Genomic DNA, 17,046 nt, shown 5'->3' with positions numbered 1-17,046 from the left:
CAAGATAAAGACAAAACATAAACCCTGATTCACTCCTAATTATTCCAATTTCCAAGTCCTATAAATTCGTAATATCTTTTCTAGTGATCTCTTTCCTTAAAATGGGACTTCAATTTTATAATTACTAAAACCTAAAAGAATATAATCAAAATTTTTAACTTTCAATATTTACTTTTTTTAGTTTAATCCTTTTAGCTAAATTTGACGGTTAATTTTTAAAAAGAGTTAAATAATTTTTCAATAAGAAATATTGATTAAAATATTAATTTTTAAGAAACTAGCGATACTTCATCTAACATGATATTATTTGTCAACAAATAATTTAAAATTATTAAAAAGCATGCGTCTATTATATTTAAAAAATTAACGTTTTCTTTAATATTTTCGTTAAAAAAAATGATTATTTAACTCTTTTTAGAAGGTTTAGGGTTAAATTCAAATTTTCTTAAAAGATTAACGCCAAATTTAACTTTTTAAAAGAAAGAAAAAGGACCAATTGGATAAACCTATAAGCTTTAAGGGCTAAATTTATAGTTATACCAAAAACAATTTGTTAATATTATACCATTGTCCGAAATTGGAAAGTCTTTTGACACATCTGATTTTCTGGTCGTCAAAAAGTTTACATCCTTCAATAAAGCATATCACACACACGCGCACACACACACACACACACATATATATACGCTTCTCTTTCATGTATTTCAATATTTCAGAACCAGTTTCTATTCTGTTTTACCCATCATCATCCATGGCTGTAAGCATGTTATTCATTTATTTTCTCTTTGATTTCAATTTTTCTAATAAAAATATGTTAAATGTTTTTACTGCTATTTAGCTTTGTTTAATATTTGTTCTTCTTATTGAACTTTATTTATTTTCATTATTTTCGTCTCATGATTTTCTTTATTATAAAAACAAATGTTTTCAAATACGAGCCTTCAACAAATTAGGTCATTTTTTATCATCAAGGTTAAACTTCGATATATTTATAGAGTGAGAGTGTCATGTAGTGTCTAAACATGCAAAAGAATGCGCAAATTCGACCCCATGATTTATGACATATAAATCGTTTACGGGGAAGCATACTACTAGGGGCTTTCAGGGGTTTGAGGGGCCAATGTGAAATTTTATTATTATACTAATTTGTACATTTATAAACTTCAAAAGGACACGCCTTTGCATACTATCATGTTTCAAGTTACATTTGTGTATGGTTATATTCTTATTCAAATATTATTGAGCACTCTTGTTTTGTGAACCAATCAAGACTTTCAAAAGAATTTAAAAAGAAAACATCAATCGAGTCTAATATATCAAACTTATTGAGAGTTTATAACTCTCTACATTTTCTACCTTTTTTTTCCGTTACATGAATGATATTGTAACTAGTTATGTTCTTGGTTATCTACAGCGTTTTCGTGCACCTAAATTTAATGAACGGGAAAATGATAACATATCTTTTTCACCTTACTTTGAAAGAATTAACCCAAATGATTCTACGGAGAATCCAAAGGCCTCGCTGCATACAAAGGGAGAATCGAGCGACTCAAGTAAGTTGGATTTGGCAAGCAAATGTAACTGTGATGGAAAGGGTACACGGAATAATATAACAGGTGCCTATGATCATCATAAGAGTACTACAAGTACAAGTAGCCATAGAAGAATGGCTTTGGAATCCGATAATGAAAAGAGCAACCTAGACTATTCACTCGTGACATCAAGTCATCGACTTGTGTACTCTAGCCAAAGGAAAGCTCATGTCGGAAGAAGTAATTCCTCTTCATCATCTGTTTCAGGACAATCTACATCGACTCGAATTAGCAATCAACTTAATGGTAGCAAAGTAAGTATTTAACTTGATTAACTATCTTTTGACATTTAATTTTTTGCCAATTACAAAAATTAAACTTTTTTTACTAAATTCATTGTAAATTAATTTACTTTGTTATTATTCTCATACACATATACATTAAGGGCAAAATCAAGAAATTTTTCTAAGGTTGGAATTAAATTATATGCTTTTATAAGAGTTAAAATATAGTTTCTCAATTTTAATAGTTTATATATTTAGGTAAATTACAAATATAATTACTTTTGTTAGTCTCAGATTATATTTTATTCACTTATGTTTGAAATGTCATGTTTTAGTCACTTGCGTTATTGTTTTGTTATGAAGTGGTCACTTTACCGTTACCTCCCTAATGGTGGTCTTATGTGACAGTTCAAATGGGTTTTAAATGCCAACTTAGATGTCCTACGTGGTAGTCCAAATTAAATTTATTTAATTAAAAACTTATTTTCATCCCAACAACTATATATCCAAGTTGGCATTTAAAACCCATTTTGATTACCATATAAGACTGTCATTAGAGAGGTAATAAAGTTTAATGGTAGAATGATCACTTCGTAACGGACCAATAACGTAAGTGACTAAAACATAACATTTCAAACGTAAGTGGTTAAAATGTAATATAGGGCAAACAAAAGTGACTGTTTTTGTAGTTTATCCATATATTTATGATCTTTAAAGACTAAATCAAAATTCTATCATTTTTAACTAAATCAAAATTCTATCATTTTTAAAGTGGTCAAAGTGTAGTTTTCTATTAACTAAATTAAAATTTTATAAAATCTAAAGGACCAAAAAGTAAAATTTTACATTTCAGGTACGAGCTCCTCCGAACCCTTAGAAATTAAGTAAAATACAATTTTAACCTTTTAATTAATCCATAATGCATAAAATTTATTTTGTGAGGGCTAGATTATTTTTATTTAACATGTATGTATGATTTGATGTGGTATGGGGTTGATTAATTAGCAGCATCATAGAAGGGCATCCTCATCGATACCAAAATTTGGTGAATGGGATGAAACAGATCCCACATCGGGTGAAATGTTTACGGCTATATTTAGCAAAGTGAAAGAAGAGAAGAAGCATGTTCTCTCTAATTTCGACTTTCCAATATCCAATTATAATAATCAGAGTAAACATAGAAGTCCTTCATGGTACTCAAAGGTACGTATATAATTTCACTGTAAGTAATAATAATAATAATATTATTATTAAATTTTATTTAAAATGTAATCGTTTTTGTTTTTAAATCATGCAGATATGCCGTTGTTTATCTTCGCATGTAAAGGATTAATATGTTCGAATTAGGGATGAAGTTAAAAAGTTTATCTTATTTTTATATATGTTAATTATTTTAAAATTTTAAAGACACTAAATTAAATTTTTTTTTTTATTTTTAGGCACCAATATACCATATTTTAGAATATGCCAAGGATGTGAATGTGAATTTTCTTTAAAGAAATAATGCACTTTTCTTAAAGCAATAAGTAGGACCGAAACTAAAAATTTTATTTAAAGATGATCGAAATTAAATATATAATTTAATATGAATTAATATGTAATTTTATATTTTAATAATTTATATTGATACTAATTAAGTGTTAAAAAATATGTTAGATATGGGCCATTGACAGCTGGATTCATGTTAATGTCATTTTCCCAAATCTTTGGCATCTCCTCCACACCTTTTGAGGGATCTAAAGTCCAAGTTTAGCCATCTCATTTCATTAATTTACACACAAAAATAGTTTGCATTCTATTATTGCTATCTGATTTGGTTTGAAAATTTATTCGTAACGTGAGAATGTTTGAGCTAATTTTAAATTCCAATCATATAAAAGTTGAATAGTAAATTTATTAATATTTTTAAAATATAATAATTAATATCAATTGAAATAAAATATAATAACAAATTTCAATATTTACTTATAGTATTGTGATAAATTTATATTATAACTCTTATTTATTTATTTTTATTTTATAATCTAATTTTAATATAATTAAATATTTATATTAAAATTATATTTTTATTACATTTGATATCGCGTTTAAAATAAATCTATTTAAATTTATGATAAAAAATTTAAATTCAAAAATTATAAAATAAAATATTTTATCCATTTTAAAATCTAAATCATGATGTAACCCAAAATAGAATGATCATCGCATGGCCTATAACCGTCTAATCAATTGAACGTAAAAATACAATTAAACCCTCGAATCTGTATCTTTTTTATGCTTAAAAAAGGCGCCTATATCCGACGCCGTTTTCCCTCTTCTTATCCCGAGCGCCAAACTCGTTATAAAAAAGGGAAATCAAAACGGCAAAATCGTATCATATTTGTTTTGTTTTTAAATTTCGAATTTCAAAAATCTCAACAGTGTGTGAGCGTGAAAATGGAGGCAAGTTCATTGCCGATCGATTCATGCTCCAAAGAGCACCAAAAGATCTACAGAGATTGGTTCAATATCGCCGATTCAGGTTTCTTCCTTTACTTTCTGTGTTCTTTAATCACTTTCTTTCGGATTTTTTGTTGAATTTCGAGTATAAACTTTTCTTTGATTACAGATCGAGATGGACGTGTTACTGGAAACGATGGTACGAAGTTCTTCGCCATGTCTAAACTCTCTCGTCAAGAACTCAAGCAGGTAATGATAAATTCTTGTTAATAAAAATTAGTCAATCCATTTACTAAATGCTATTATGTTGCTAAATAGAAACTGAGGCCGCGCTTCTATGTCATTGGCCTTTCTTTGAATATATAAATGAATTTTGGAATTACAGTAAACAGTTTACGTATTAGTAAGATTTAATCTTCCGCTAGACTAGGAGAATATTTGTTATAGAAACTTTTCCTTTCATTTGTGGTTTGTTTATGTTTAATTTTGATTTTGTTTGAATTTACGGGTTTTTTTTATGTTTTTCTTTTTCTATCTTCAGATTTGGGCAATTGCAGATTCTAAACGACAAGGATATCTAGGATTGAAAGAATTCATTGTTGCTATGCAGGTTATATAACGGATTAGTGTCTTTTTCTAAATAGAGATTTTATGATTTTCTTCTTCTGTGTGATTTTAGTGTTCATTCTTCTTCTGTGTTGGTTTCCAGCTGATATCTTGGGCACAAGCCGGTCATGAAATAACCTTTGATATTCTTAAAAGTTCAGGCAAGTTGCAGATAACAAATTTCTGTGTTGCAAATAACATATTTTTTTATGTTTAATCCATATTGATGGTTCTTTGCTTTATTTTAGTCGACTTGGAGAATATTGGTCTTCCTGCAATGGAAGGTGTGGATGCTTTAGCAGCGGTAAGGGGTCTTATTTCAGGCTTTCCTAGTTTAATTGCTTGAGTTAAAAGCTCTTATCTATTGTCTTCCCAATTTAATTTCTTTGTTTTTTTACTTTCCTCTCTCAGAAGAAAAAGGATTTCGCAACAAATGGTGTGCATGACATTAATGGTTAGATTCTGCCCTATCCTTAAGTGTTTCTTTTTAACGAGATTGTCTGATTGGGATCTAATGAATTAGCTTACTGCCCATGATGCAGGATCTAATCATCATCAAGTTCCAGCATCTGCTAAGTGGTTCACCTCAAAGTCCTCCAAAAAGGTTGTTTCTCAGTTCCTTTTTGCCCTTGGTGGAGTTTGTTTTTTCTCTGTATTCTACATTGACTTGCTCATGGTTCATTGTATCTTTTCCAAATTTGTGGCTAACCTTTGTTGCCTATCTGATTTATGACAAGTCTCAATTTAACACAACTAGGATGTGTTTTTTCCTACGTGCTGTACGAACCTCTAAGTTGTTTGATTAGTTCGTTTTCTCTGTTTATTGCTCAGATACCTCCAAGTGCTGTTACCTCAGTTGTCGATGGCTTGAAGAGATTGTATATTGAAAAGCTAAAGCCATTGGAATCTACCTATCGATTTAATGATTTTGTGTCTCCGTCATTGGTAAGTGAACTGTGCTTCAAGTTGTAACCAAATAGAAACTGTGCAAACTTCAATTGAATGGTCTATCTGATTTTCTAAATGCAGACAAACAGTGACTTTGATGCTAAACCTATGGTTATGCTGTTGGGTCAATATTCAACCGGGAAAACTACTTTCATAAAACATTTGTTACAATGTGATTACCCAGGTAAGCTAAAGGTATTTATTCCAGTTTTCTTTCCTATGATAAGTTAACTATGATGTTTGCTTGAGCTTTCCATCTTCATTCTATTGGCAGGAGCTCATATTGGACCGGAGCCTACAACTGACCGATTTGTGGTTGTTATGGTAAATAAAACCATGTCCAAACTTTCTGGTTTTGGAAGTGTATATATATGGATTAATGAGTTCTAAAACTTGTCTTTAGATTGCAATTCTAGTTTTATTTATGATATCATTGTTCGGTTACTGTTAGTTTCTTGTAAAATGTTTGATTTCATGTTCTTTTAACCTCAGTCTGGACCTGATGAAAGGAGTATACCCGGCAACACTATTGCTGTTCAAGCAGACCTACCATTTGGTGGATTGACAACTTTTGGAGGAGCTTTTTTATCCAAATTTGAGTGCTCTCAAATGCCACATCCAGTAAGAACTTTTGATTTTCCTTTTTGTATAAATTAATCTATCACTTATTTTCACTGATACTTTATTATTATGGTTGCAGTTGTTGGATCAAATAACATTTGTGGACACCCCTGGTGTTTTATCCGGAGAAAAACAGAGAACTCAACGAAGTTACGACTTCACCGGTGTTATATCGTGGTTTGCAGCTAAATGTGATCTTATTCTTCTTCTATTCGACCCTCACAAATTAGATATAAGTGATGAATTTAAACGAGTAATTTCGTGTTTACGTGGAAACGATGACAAGATACGTGTTGTCCTAAACAAAGCACACCAAGTTGACACCCAACAAGTACGATACTCTCCTTTTGTTCTATCCGTAGATTATTGTCATAGTAGAACTTAATACATTCATTACAATTAATCAATGTCATTAACAGCTAATGAGAGTTTATGGAGCTCTGATGTGGTCTCTTGGAAAAGTCCTGAATACCCCTGAAGTTGTTCGTGTTTACATTGGGTAAGCTCATTAATGAAATGTCATGTTAACATTTCTTCACCATTTTAGCAATTCTAATCTGCCTTTTCTATTGTTAGCTCTTTTAACGACAAGCAAATTAACGAAGCTGATGATCCATTGGGGCAAGACCTTTTTGAGAAAGAACAAGATGATCTTCTCAAGGACTTATTAGACATTCCAAGAAAGGCTTGTGATCGTCGGGTATGTTTTATGCTCTTCATATCATAATTACCCTTGCCCTTATTTGATAATTTACACGCATGCATATTTAGCTATACACATTCTTGTATGGTTGTATGCATTGTTATTAAAATCGACAGGACTGGCTGGTCGGACTGATTGGACCAGGAATTGGCTAGGGTATCCATTAACCAGTGATTGAACATATTGAATCATTTCTCCATTTTTTAAATTTTTAAATAATTTATTGAACTGGTCTGACTAAAAACCGGTTTTGAAAACCTTGTGTGTTTTGTTAATCTGTATGCATATGATTTTGGACATGCCATATTGCAGATCAATGAATTTGTGAAGCGTGCTAGAGCTGCAAAAATTAATGCTTATATAGTTAGCCATCTCAAGAAAGAGATGCCTAGTATGATGGGTAAAGCTAAAGCTCAACAACGGCTTATTGATAATCTTCAAGATGAATTTGCCAAGGTATGTCTCTGTTCGATCTTTTATTATTTCTTTCTCGTTTTGTTGTGGTTAAATTTATGGTTTTGGATCCCATACAATTCTTAAATTTAGAATTTAATTTCACTGGTTCTTCCACTTCTATAATTTACTAGTTAGTAACGGTGTTGTGTAGTCAAATTAAAATATCGACATGTTAACACTTAGCTAAAGTTCTTTATGGGTTAATGGGTTGGGCCGGGTTTAGTTAGGGTTGAACTTATTCATAGGATCAATACATATTTATACAATCTGCTTAACTTATTTTTCAGACTTAATATTTTATAATTTTCTAAAGTTTCGAATAAATTATGGAGTTTGGATTATTAGTTTGACCTATGAATAAGTATACTACTAACATTATAATTGTAAAGGATCAATTTATATCAAATTTAAGTATAAAAATTAAATCCTAATTTTGAGCAAAGTAGAGATTAAAAACATAATTTTGACCTTTTGTTTTGACTTTATTTTCACTTTGGTAATTTATTGATGTAATTTTATCTCAAACAGGTCCAACGAGAATACCATTTGCCGCCGGGTGATTTCCCGAGTGTTGAGCACTATAGGGAGGTGTTGAATAATTACAATATAGATAAATTTGAAAAACTGAAACCCAAGTTGGTACAAGCCGTAGACGATATGTTAGGATATGAAATCCCAGAGCTATTGAAGAATTTTAGGAATCCCTATGAATGAAAATGCAGTTGAATTTTTCTTTTTGACTTCCCCTAAAGGAATATACTTGGCGATTTTCCCCTTTATGTGAGAACCAAGCTTTGTATTTATCTCCGCTTTAAGTGGTCTTTTTAAAGCTTGTTCATATGGTTTCTTGTTTGTGATGTTTTGCTTGTGATCTTGAAGTTGTCAAATATAGTTATGGCTGCTAATTATATTATATTATTATTTTGTTGCTAATTATATTATATATATATGTGTGTGTGTATATATGGTGTCTAAAATATTAGTCCAATATGGCGATTAATTATTAGTCCAATGTGGCGTCCAATTCGATAGATACGAATGCAAGTCTAAAGAAAATAAATGTAGAATTTAAATTTTAAAAGTCAACAAAAAAAGGATACACTGATGCAAGGAGCAAATTGTTCCCTGCAGCAAGCTTCTCTTTCGTGTTTTTATATTTATTTATCTTAATGGTTTCTTAGGATTTACTCTTAGTCTTTCTTTGAAATTGAAGGAAAACAATGAAAAAAAATTGAAAATATAAAAATATATTGTAAAATTATTTTAATGGTTTCTTAGGATTTACTCATTATACAATTGAAACTAGATAAATAAAATGAAATAAAAATATATTCTGTCATAAAATTTTAAAATTAAGAAATAATACTACAGTCAAGATGTGTCTAAAGGAGTGATTAAAATTTAAATAATACGGCCTCATCTCCTTTCTTATATTGTAGGGATAAAAAAGGATAAGATTGTACCTCATATTAAATATATATCGATACTACAATTTTTGTTTGTGTGTGTGTTTTTTTTTTTGGTAAGAAGATGGAATAAAAATTATCAAGAACTCGAATTCTAACATCAAGTTAGATTTTTTGTTTACAGAGCCGAAATAAAATTTAAAGTTCTTGGAGGGCCAGAAGATAAAATTTTTAGGACTAAAATGACAATTATCCCATTTGAAAAGGGGGACAAAACCTTGCATTAAGCTTGGTTGGTTGACAAACTTCTTAAAAATTAAATATTAATACTTAAATTCTTATCTCTTATATATCTATACTATTTATTAGGGCTTTCATTGAGTTGTTGTCAACTATAGTCGGGTTCTAATTTAGTTAGGAAATTAGCAACAAATCATTATATTTGTAAAGTAAATTATATGATTGCTTGAGTGTTTTTATCTTTTTTTTTTTTTTATAATTTAATAAAAATTTAGCCATAATAAAATTTGAACTATGAACACTATTCATATAAAACTTTTTCATTTACCATTTGAATTAAAGTAATTTTTAATTTTTATTTGAAACTTTAATAATTTATATCCATGTTCTAAATTTTATATATTTGTGTATATTAATAATATTATTTATTAAATTAATGCCACAAATTAACTCGACACCAACTCAAGATTAATGATAAAATAATGATAAATAACTATATTCAATAATTTTATTTTAAATACATAATTTCTATACACATACACATGTGGGATAAGGTTTTAGTATATATACTTTTTCTGACATCAAACATGAATTTTATATAAATCCAAAATTAATATAAATTTTAAATAATGGCGGGGCAGTTATAGTGGAGCCCTATATAAACGGAAAATAGAGAGAACTCTCTTCACCGCCATTGATATTTTGAATTACACGAAATGGAGAAGAAAATAGTAGCTAGAAGGTTTGAAGGTAAAGTCGCAATTGTGACTGCTTCAACTCAAGGAATCGGTTTCGGCATCGCACAGCGCCTTGCTTTGGAAGGTGCTTCAGTCGTCATCTCTTCTCGCAAGCAGGTTTTTTCAATTATTTTCGCTATTTAATAATTTCGAACTAATAATCGATTGTGAAGTGATCTATTTATTGATTGAATTTTTTTCGCTTGTTGTTTGATTTGTTTTGGATTTGATTATGGAAGTTGATTGTGTTTTTGAATTGTGATTGTAGAAAAACGTGGATGAAGCAGTTGAAAAGCTTAAAGCTAAAGGAATACATGTTCTGGGAACCGTTTGTCATGTATCCGATGCACAGCAAAGGAAGAATCTAATAAACAAAACCATTGAGGTTAGTCAATGAAAAGCTTGAATTTTAATATCAATCGTTTAAAAGAAATGTTAATAAACTTGAGAACTTTGAGAATTTCCCTTTGATCTCTTCCGTTTGATAAGCTAATTTGACTGTGTCTTGCATCAGAGATGCACTCAACTATAATTGATCAAGTATTCTGAATTTTATTCCAGCTATTGGTACCGAATAAATATTGTTCAGCGGTCAAATTTTGGTATTTGTCTCATTATTATGTTCAAAATTTTTATTTAGTCCTCGTACTTTAATCTTGCATAATTTGATTTTCTTCTTTTGTAATATTATTAGTTAGTCCAAATAATCTAACACTGTTAACTATTTTTGTTTGAATTCTGACTGATTTTTATTTATTTTAGTTAAAAACACCAATTTCAACTCATTCTGTTGACAGTAATTTTTTTTTTTGTGTGTATAGGTGTGTTATGAGGGTGTTCTTAAGCAAACACCACGAAAATATTTGAATTTTGATTAATCAATGACATTATAAGAACAAATGAACCAAATAATGTAAAGTTAAAGTAAAATTTGACCATTGTTAAGCAAGAACGAACTCTTTGAGATAGAGATAATGTAAAATAAATTTAAACACCACAAATTCCAAGCCAGTCAACGGCTTGATGATCTCTTCTATCTCTTTTGTTGCGGATAAGATTGAATATGCAATTCTCTTGACAGCAGTGATGAATCCTTTGGTTAATTGGTATATATTATATATAATATTGTATATGTTTTGGTTTCAGAAATATGGGAAAATAGACGTGATTGTATCAAATGCTGCTGTAAATCCAGTTAATGTGCCCATGTTGCAAACCAAAGAATCTATCCTCGACAAGCTGTGGGAGACAAACGTCAAAGCATCCATACTTCTTCTGCAGGTAAAATGAAGTGCTCACAAAAGAAGATCAATAATGTTAACCTTAATTGCAATAGAAACAAACAAGTAATATTTGGAAAGTTTGATGCATAGTCAATCTGTTTTCGTTTGTTATAATGCAGGATGCAGCTCCTCATTTGCAGAAAGGTTCATCTATTATTTTTGTTTCATCATATGGTGGTTATCATCCTCAGCCTTCTATGGCTATGTATGGGGTTACAAAGACTGCCCTTCTTGGTCTCACTAAGGTTGGCTTTTGTTTTAGTTATAAATGTTCTTTTTCATGTATGTATGTATGTCCTTAGTGGTGTTGGGTTGATTCTTTGTTAGGCTCTGGCGGCTGAGATGGCCCCAAATGTTCGTGTGAATTGTATTGCTCCTGGTTTCGTACCAACTCGTTTTGCGGCATTCGTAACAGCGAATGAAGCCACGGTAAGTAGATGTAGTAGTTTGCTAAATTAATGGGTTTATTTCATTAAACGTCCTCATACTATTGTCGAGTTTTTAAATTGTTTTTTCTAAATTTCAAAATGTTTTAATTGAATCATAAAAGTATCAAATATTACTTTTTGTTAACATAGTCAATAACTTAGGAGTTAAATGTCAGTTTGAATATGACATGGAGTATATTTACAGCATGTAGATTAAATTGTAAATATGTGCAGCTACCACATGAATAATTTGGATATGACATGTTAAAAAAACAATGTCAATAAAAATTAGAAGGTCTATTTCTTTTTTAACACGTTAGATCAAACCTGTCAATGCAATAGGTACACATGCGTTTACAATTTGATCCACGTCATATTTGAGTTAGCATGTAACACCTAAGCTAATAGCTAGTTTGATGGAAAGATCTAATTGATATGATATTAATACTTTAAGGACTCAATTAGAATGCTTTCAAGTTTAGAGACTAATTTAAAATCTATATTATAATTTGAGGATGTTTGATGGAATTAATCTCTAAAATAATTGATTTAATTTGAATGTCACTGAATTTAATGGCAATTATTGCAGAAAAAGTCCTTTGAGGATAAGACATTACTGAAAAGGCTTGGCACACCGGAAGAAATAGCAGCAGCAACCGCTTTCTTGGCTTCGGATGATGCTTCTTATATGACTGGAGAAACCATAATTGTAGCAGGAGGAACCCCTTCTAGACTCTAGACTATGTTTCTTCGTGGGGTCTAATTCCGGTTTTAGTCCCTCAAATATGCTGAAATTTGAGATCTAATCTTTCTACTTAATTTGGTATTTTTATAATGTTAATAACGGGTCTAAATTGGTAACATCATTATTTGTTGCCGTTGAAGTGATGATGTGAACTTATTATTAACATTATAAAATTAGTCATTCTTGGCTACTTTGTGTTCGTACTTAGTTTCGATGTGATATGCTATTTATTTCCCATAACAAAAACGTTGCTTTGTTTTTAGCTAATAAAATTTTGTTATTGGTCTTTGTATTATGTGTAAGTTGTGGATTTAATCATAAAATTTTTATTCGATAAGTTTTAACCTTTGTACTTTCGAATTGATCAATTTTAATTTTTATACTTTTAAATTTTAAATTTTAAATTTTCAATTTAAATCTAGATATTAGCGGTGAAATCGGTTTGGTCAAAGTTTGCTATTAGTTTAATATTGTGCATAAAATTATAAATTTAGTCTATAATTTCCAATTTGATTATTTTTAGTCCTCATGCTTTTTAAACTTTGAAAATTCACTATTGTCACAAACAACCGTCTTTAAATCTATTATGTAGCTTTTTTATGAATAATGTGTGCAAATAGTAACCTAACATGACATTTCAAATACTATGATATGTTTGTGTGTAAAACTTTGAAAATCTACAACATAAAATAGTCCAAGGATTAAGAATATGATTAAACCTTTTAGCTTTTTTTTCCTTATTTTAAGATTAATTGTATCATTTTTTAATTTTAAATATACAATATACTCATTTATTTCAAAATTACAATTAATTAATTATATCAATAATTTCAATAAAAATCATTCACCAAACTAAATAATTCAATTCCTAACTAAAAATTTAACAAAAAGTTTTAGCAGTGTTAACTGGTGGGACCTGAATTTTAAAATCTGAAAAATAGATAAATTAAATTCTTAAAAGTAAAAGTACAAGTACGGAAACTAAATTTTAATTTTTGAAAAGTATAGTAACTTATAGCATATTTTAACCTTTTTAATATTACATCCATTAAGTGTACCACCTCAATTGAAGCTGATGAGACTATAGTAGACAAAGTGAAATGTCGAAGGAAGAGATGAAGATCGGTAGAAGATTTGAGGGCAAAGTCGCAATTGTGACGGCTTCTACTCAAGGGATCGGCTTCAGCATCGCCGAGCGTCTCGGCTTGGAAGGCGCCGCCGTCGTCGTTTCTTCTCGCAAACAGGTTTCCTCTTTTTTCTTTCTAATCTTCTTTTGTATTTTCTTTTTCCAGTAGTAATTAAAGTTTTAAATTAGCTCGTTCTTTGTGTTCCTTTTCTGAATATAAGGATGAAATGTTCGTAATTTTGGTTCTGGATGTAGAAAAATGTGGATGAAGCAGTTGAAAAGCTTAAAAATAAAGGAATTCAAGTGTTGGGAGTTGTTTGCCAGATCTCAGATGCGCAACAAAGAAAAGATCTTATTAACAAGACTGTTGAGGTTAAGTGTTTTGATTCAAAATTTATCATTTTTCTTCTGATATTGGAAATTTGCATTGTTTTTTGGCTCTTTAATTCTCTACTTGGTGCAAAAGAATTTTATTAATCTCTAATGGTTAATGTTTAAATTTACAAAATAAAAAAGTGCTTACGAATCTTAATCGTGATTAACAAACCTTAAAAGTAGTGTCTGATAGTAAAAGCAATGCTAAATAAAGAGCTTTTAGAAAGTGATTTTCCAACCAAACCAGCAATGTTAGTCCTTATTGAAATCCTTACTTTTGGAAGTGCAAATGAACTGAGTTTGTTTATCCATCAAGAATATATTATACTACTTTATGCTAGTAACACACATATATATACTTTTTGAGTAATATGTTTAATGATGCTTTATCATGTGATGAGAGGGTTGCTGGTTTTTGTTTCAGAAATATGGAAAAATAGATGTGGTTGTATCAAATGCTGCTGCAAATCCTACTGTAAGTCTATTGTTAGAAACACCAGAATCTGTCCTTGACAAAGTATGGGAAATAAACGTTAAAGCAAGTGTACTTCTTCTACAGGTAAGTGTTTTGGGTCAAGATCAATATTGGGAATTGAAACAACATATATGCTGCTGTAACTGTTTTGATTAGATTATTATTAGTGTTGCGTTGTCTGGGTATTTTTCTGGTCCTGCATTAGGCAGTGGCCTATATACCATAGTTTGCACAAATCGGTTCACTTGGTATTTGTTTAGCAAAATAAAGGTTTTTTTGCGAGCAAAAGCAATGCTAAATAATGCCATTCAAAATACTTTGAGCTAGTTTAATGTTGTTAGATTAAAAAGTTCATTTGAAAAGCACCTAGTAGTTAGCTTCTGGGTTGGTAAAAGTACCACAGAGGCCTTGTACTAGGAGTCAGATTGCATTTTGCCCTCTCTATTAAAATAAAGGTAAATTAGTTCTTGTACATTTGATCAAAGAGCAAATTAGTCTTCTTTTTTTTTTTAAATTTCATTTATTTGTACTATTAAAAACTGGCATGCCTATGAAATAACCAGACAGTGTGACACATGGCTGCCTTTTGTACATCATGCTGAGGTACAAAGACCAGATTTTAACAGCAGAAATGAATGGAATTTTTAACAAAAGAACCAGCTTTAATCTAACATATAGGGACTCGTTTGCCCATTTTTGAGTAGAGGAGAGCAAAATGCAATCTAACTCCTACTACAAGGGTTTCCATGGTTTTTTTACCATTATAGGTTTGGCTTTAAAAGCATGTTTACAAAGTGCTTTGGATAGTTCAACAGACTCTTACAAAGTGCTATTTGAACCAAACTAAGAAACGGGCTATTAGGTGCTTTTCAAAAGCATTTTTTTCAACTGCAATAGCAATGCTAAACTAGTTATTGGTTACTTCTCCTAAATATATATATTGTTAAACTTGGACTTGTGTGCAGAAGGGCTGTGACTTACTTGTATTAACTACCGCAGGAGGCAGCTCCTTACTTGCAGAAGGGTTCATCAGTTGTTCTTATTTCCTCAATTATGGGTTACCGCCCTCAGATTGCTATGGCTATGTATGGGATAACTAAGACAGCTCTTCTTGGATTGACAAAGGTTAGTGTCTACCTATGGAAATTATATTTTCAAGAATTCTACAAACCATTAAGCCCTCCTATATTTTTTCGATCTTTTATATAAGCATTTGCTGAACTTATTTTAGGCTCTGGCAAAGGAGATGGCACCTGATACTCGAGTAAATTGTGTTGCTCCTGGTTTGGTTCCTACCAACTTTGCGGCATTCCTAACAAAAGATGAGGTCCTGGTAAGTAATTAAAATATGTGAACATTGTAATGAGAGGCAGCCATGTCCTTGGGACTTAATTTAATGGCTTATATCACGATTTGATCTTAAATTATACTTGTTTTCTTGGTAAAAATATCACGAAAGCCCCTATACTAGGAGTCAAATTGTATTTTGTTCCCTCTACTAAAAAATGAGCAAATTAATCTCTCTATTAGATTAAAAAGCAAATTGATCTTTTTTATTAAAATTTTTATCCATTTGTAATATACAGCTGACGGAATAGCTAGACAATAGCACGTGGTATGCCACATGTACCTTATGCTAATGTACAAGAACCAATTTTGAACAATAGAAATGTATGGAATGTTTAACGAAGGAACAGTTAGCTTTTTTATCTGACGTGCAAGAATTAATTTGTCTATTTTTTGAGTAGAGAGGGTAAAATACAATTCTACTCTTAGTAGAGAAGCTTCTACAGGAGGAGCTATTTTCGTCATAGTTTTCCCCAAAAATAAAAGTTGCCAATAAAAACGTGAAATGTGGCACATTTTTATTGGATAAGGGTAATTTTTGGGAGTACGAAAATGATAGCAGGATGACCAAATTGTAACTTAAGCCTAATTTAAATGGGAATATAATATTGTTGCAGAAGAAGACGGCTGAGGAAAGCACATTACTTGGAAAGCTTGGCACCCCGGGGGATATGGCTGCTGCAGCCTCTTTCTTGGCATCCGACGACGCTAGTTATATCACCGGAGAAACTCTTGTGGTGGCTGGGGGAGCCCCCTCAAGACTTTAATAAGTTTCTAAAGGTTAATATTACTTTAACAGCAACAATGTAATATTCCATCAAAGTTATTGCATTTGTTTAGATAAATAACTTTTCGTAATGCAAGATTTGTGTCAATTTTATCCTTTATTTTTAGTGACTTTGGTTCATTTCATCAATCTTACCATGCACAGCAGAACTTTTGTGCATACAAGAAGAACATTAGCACATATAGGTTAAATTCTGCTATTAATCCCTGTACTTTATGAAAGTTGTGAATTTAATCCTTATATTTTAATTTGATTATTTTTATTCTTATATTTTTAAACCAAATTATATCTATTAAATTCATTTAGTTCTATTGTTTAGTTCTACCATTTCTAAAATTTAATGCAGTAAATATATCATCATATGTGTAATGTCATATCAGTTTATTATTTTTACATATTACTCACTATAAATCCATTATAAATCCACAACTAATGGATTAATAATTGTCATCTATATCAAGATGAAAATTTCAAAATTAAGAAAGTATAGGGTTTGACTAAAGGTACA

General features: G+C 30.4%; 4 protein-coding genes across 5 annotated transcripts; all 4 read left to right on the top strand.

The window, feature by feature from the left end:
• Nucleotides 1–1,372: 1,372 nt before the first annotated feature.
• Nucleotides 1,373–3,149, top strand: LOC108458514 (RPM1-interacting protein 4-like). The gene is made up of 3 exons (XM_017757937.1): nucleotides 1,373–1,846; nucleotides 2,822–3,019; nucleotides 3,114–3,149. The coding sequence occupies exons 1-3, from the start codon at nucleotides 1,373–1,375 to the stop codon at nucleotides 3,147–3,149; spliced, it is 708 nt and encodes a 235-aa protein (XP_017613426.1).
• A 940-nt stretch (nucleotides 3,150–4,089) lies between these two features.
• Nucleotides 4,090–8,446, top strand: LOC108458034 (EH domain-containing protein 2-like). 2 transcript variants are annotated; one of them, XM_053020736.1, is made up of 16 exons: nucleotides 4,090–4,337; nucleotides 4,425–4,504; nucleotides 4,797–4,865; nucleotides 4,965–5,022; nucleotides 5,110–5,165; nucleotides 5,276–5,315; nucleotides 5,404–5,465; nucleotides 5,693–5,806; nucleotides 5,891–5,993; nucleotides 6,084–6,133; nucleotides 6,302–6,430; nucleotides 6,510–6,761; nucleotides 6,850–6,929; nucleotides 7,007–7,130; nucleotides 7,446–7,589; nucleotides 8,118–8,446. In XM_053020736.1, the coding sequence occupies exons 1-16, from the start codon at nucleotides 4,091–4,093 to the stop codon at nucleotides 8,301–8,303; spliced, it is 1,794 nt and encodes a 597-aa protein (XP_052876696.1). In that variant the 5' UTR covers nucleotide 4,090; the 3' UTR covers nucleotides 8,304–8,446. The 2 variants fall into 2 exon arrangements, with proteins under 2 accessions (XP_052876696.1, XP_017612760.2); XM_017757271.2 differs by having other exon boundaries at nucleotides 5,273–5,315.
• A 1,447-nt stretch (nucleotides 8,447–9,893) lies between these two features.
• Nucleotides 9,894–12,765, top strand: LOC108459736 (tropinone reductase-like 3). Its single transcript, XM_017759140.2, has 6 exons — nucleotides 9,894–10,089; nucleotides 10,241–10,357; nucleotides 11,119–11,253; nucleotides 11,375–11,500; nucleotides 11,583–11,684; nucleotides 12,273–12,765. The coding sequence occupies exons 1-6, from the start codon at nucleotides 9,952–9,954 to the stop codon at nucleotides 12,420–12,422; spliced, it is 768 nt and encodes a 255-aa protein (XP_017614629.1). The 5' UTR covers nucleotides 9,894–9,951; the 3' UTR covers nucleotides 12,423–12,765.
• Nucleotides 12,766–13,459: 694 nt separating this feature from the next.
• LOC108458188 (tropinone reductase-like 3) lies at nucleotides 13,460–16,729 on the top strand. The gene is made up of 6 exons (XM_017757484.2): nucleotides 13,460–13,672; nucleotides 13,810–13,926; nucleotides 14,354–14,488; nucleotides 15,404–15,529; nucleotides 15,636–15,737; nucleotides 16,369–16,729. The coding sequence occupies exons 1-6, from the start codon at nucleotides 13,529–13,531 to the stop codon at nucleotides 16,516–16,518; spliced, it is 774 nt and encodes a 257-aa protein (XP_017612973.1). The 5' UTR covers nucleotides 13,460–13,528; the 3' UTR covers nucleotides 16,519–16,729.
• The last annotated feature ends 317 nt before the right edge of the window (nucleotides 16,730–17,046 follow it).

Source organism: Gossypium arboreum, chromosome 10 (assembly GCF_025698485.1).
Source record: "Gossypium arboreum isolate Shixiya-1 chromosome 10, ASM2569848v2, whole genome shotgun sequence".
In the NCBI taxonomy this organism is placed as follows: domain Eukaryota; kingdom Viridiplantae; phylum Streptophyta; class Magnoliopsida; order Malvales; family Malvaceae; genus Gossypium; species Gossypium arboreum.
This window is presented reverse-complemented; position numbering and strand designations above follow the sequence as displayed.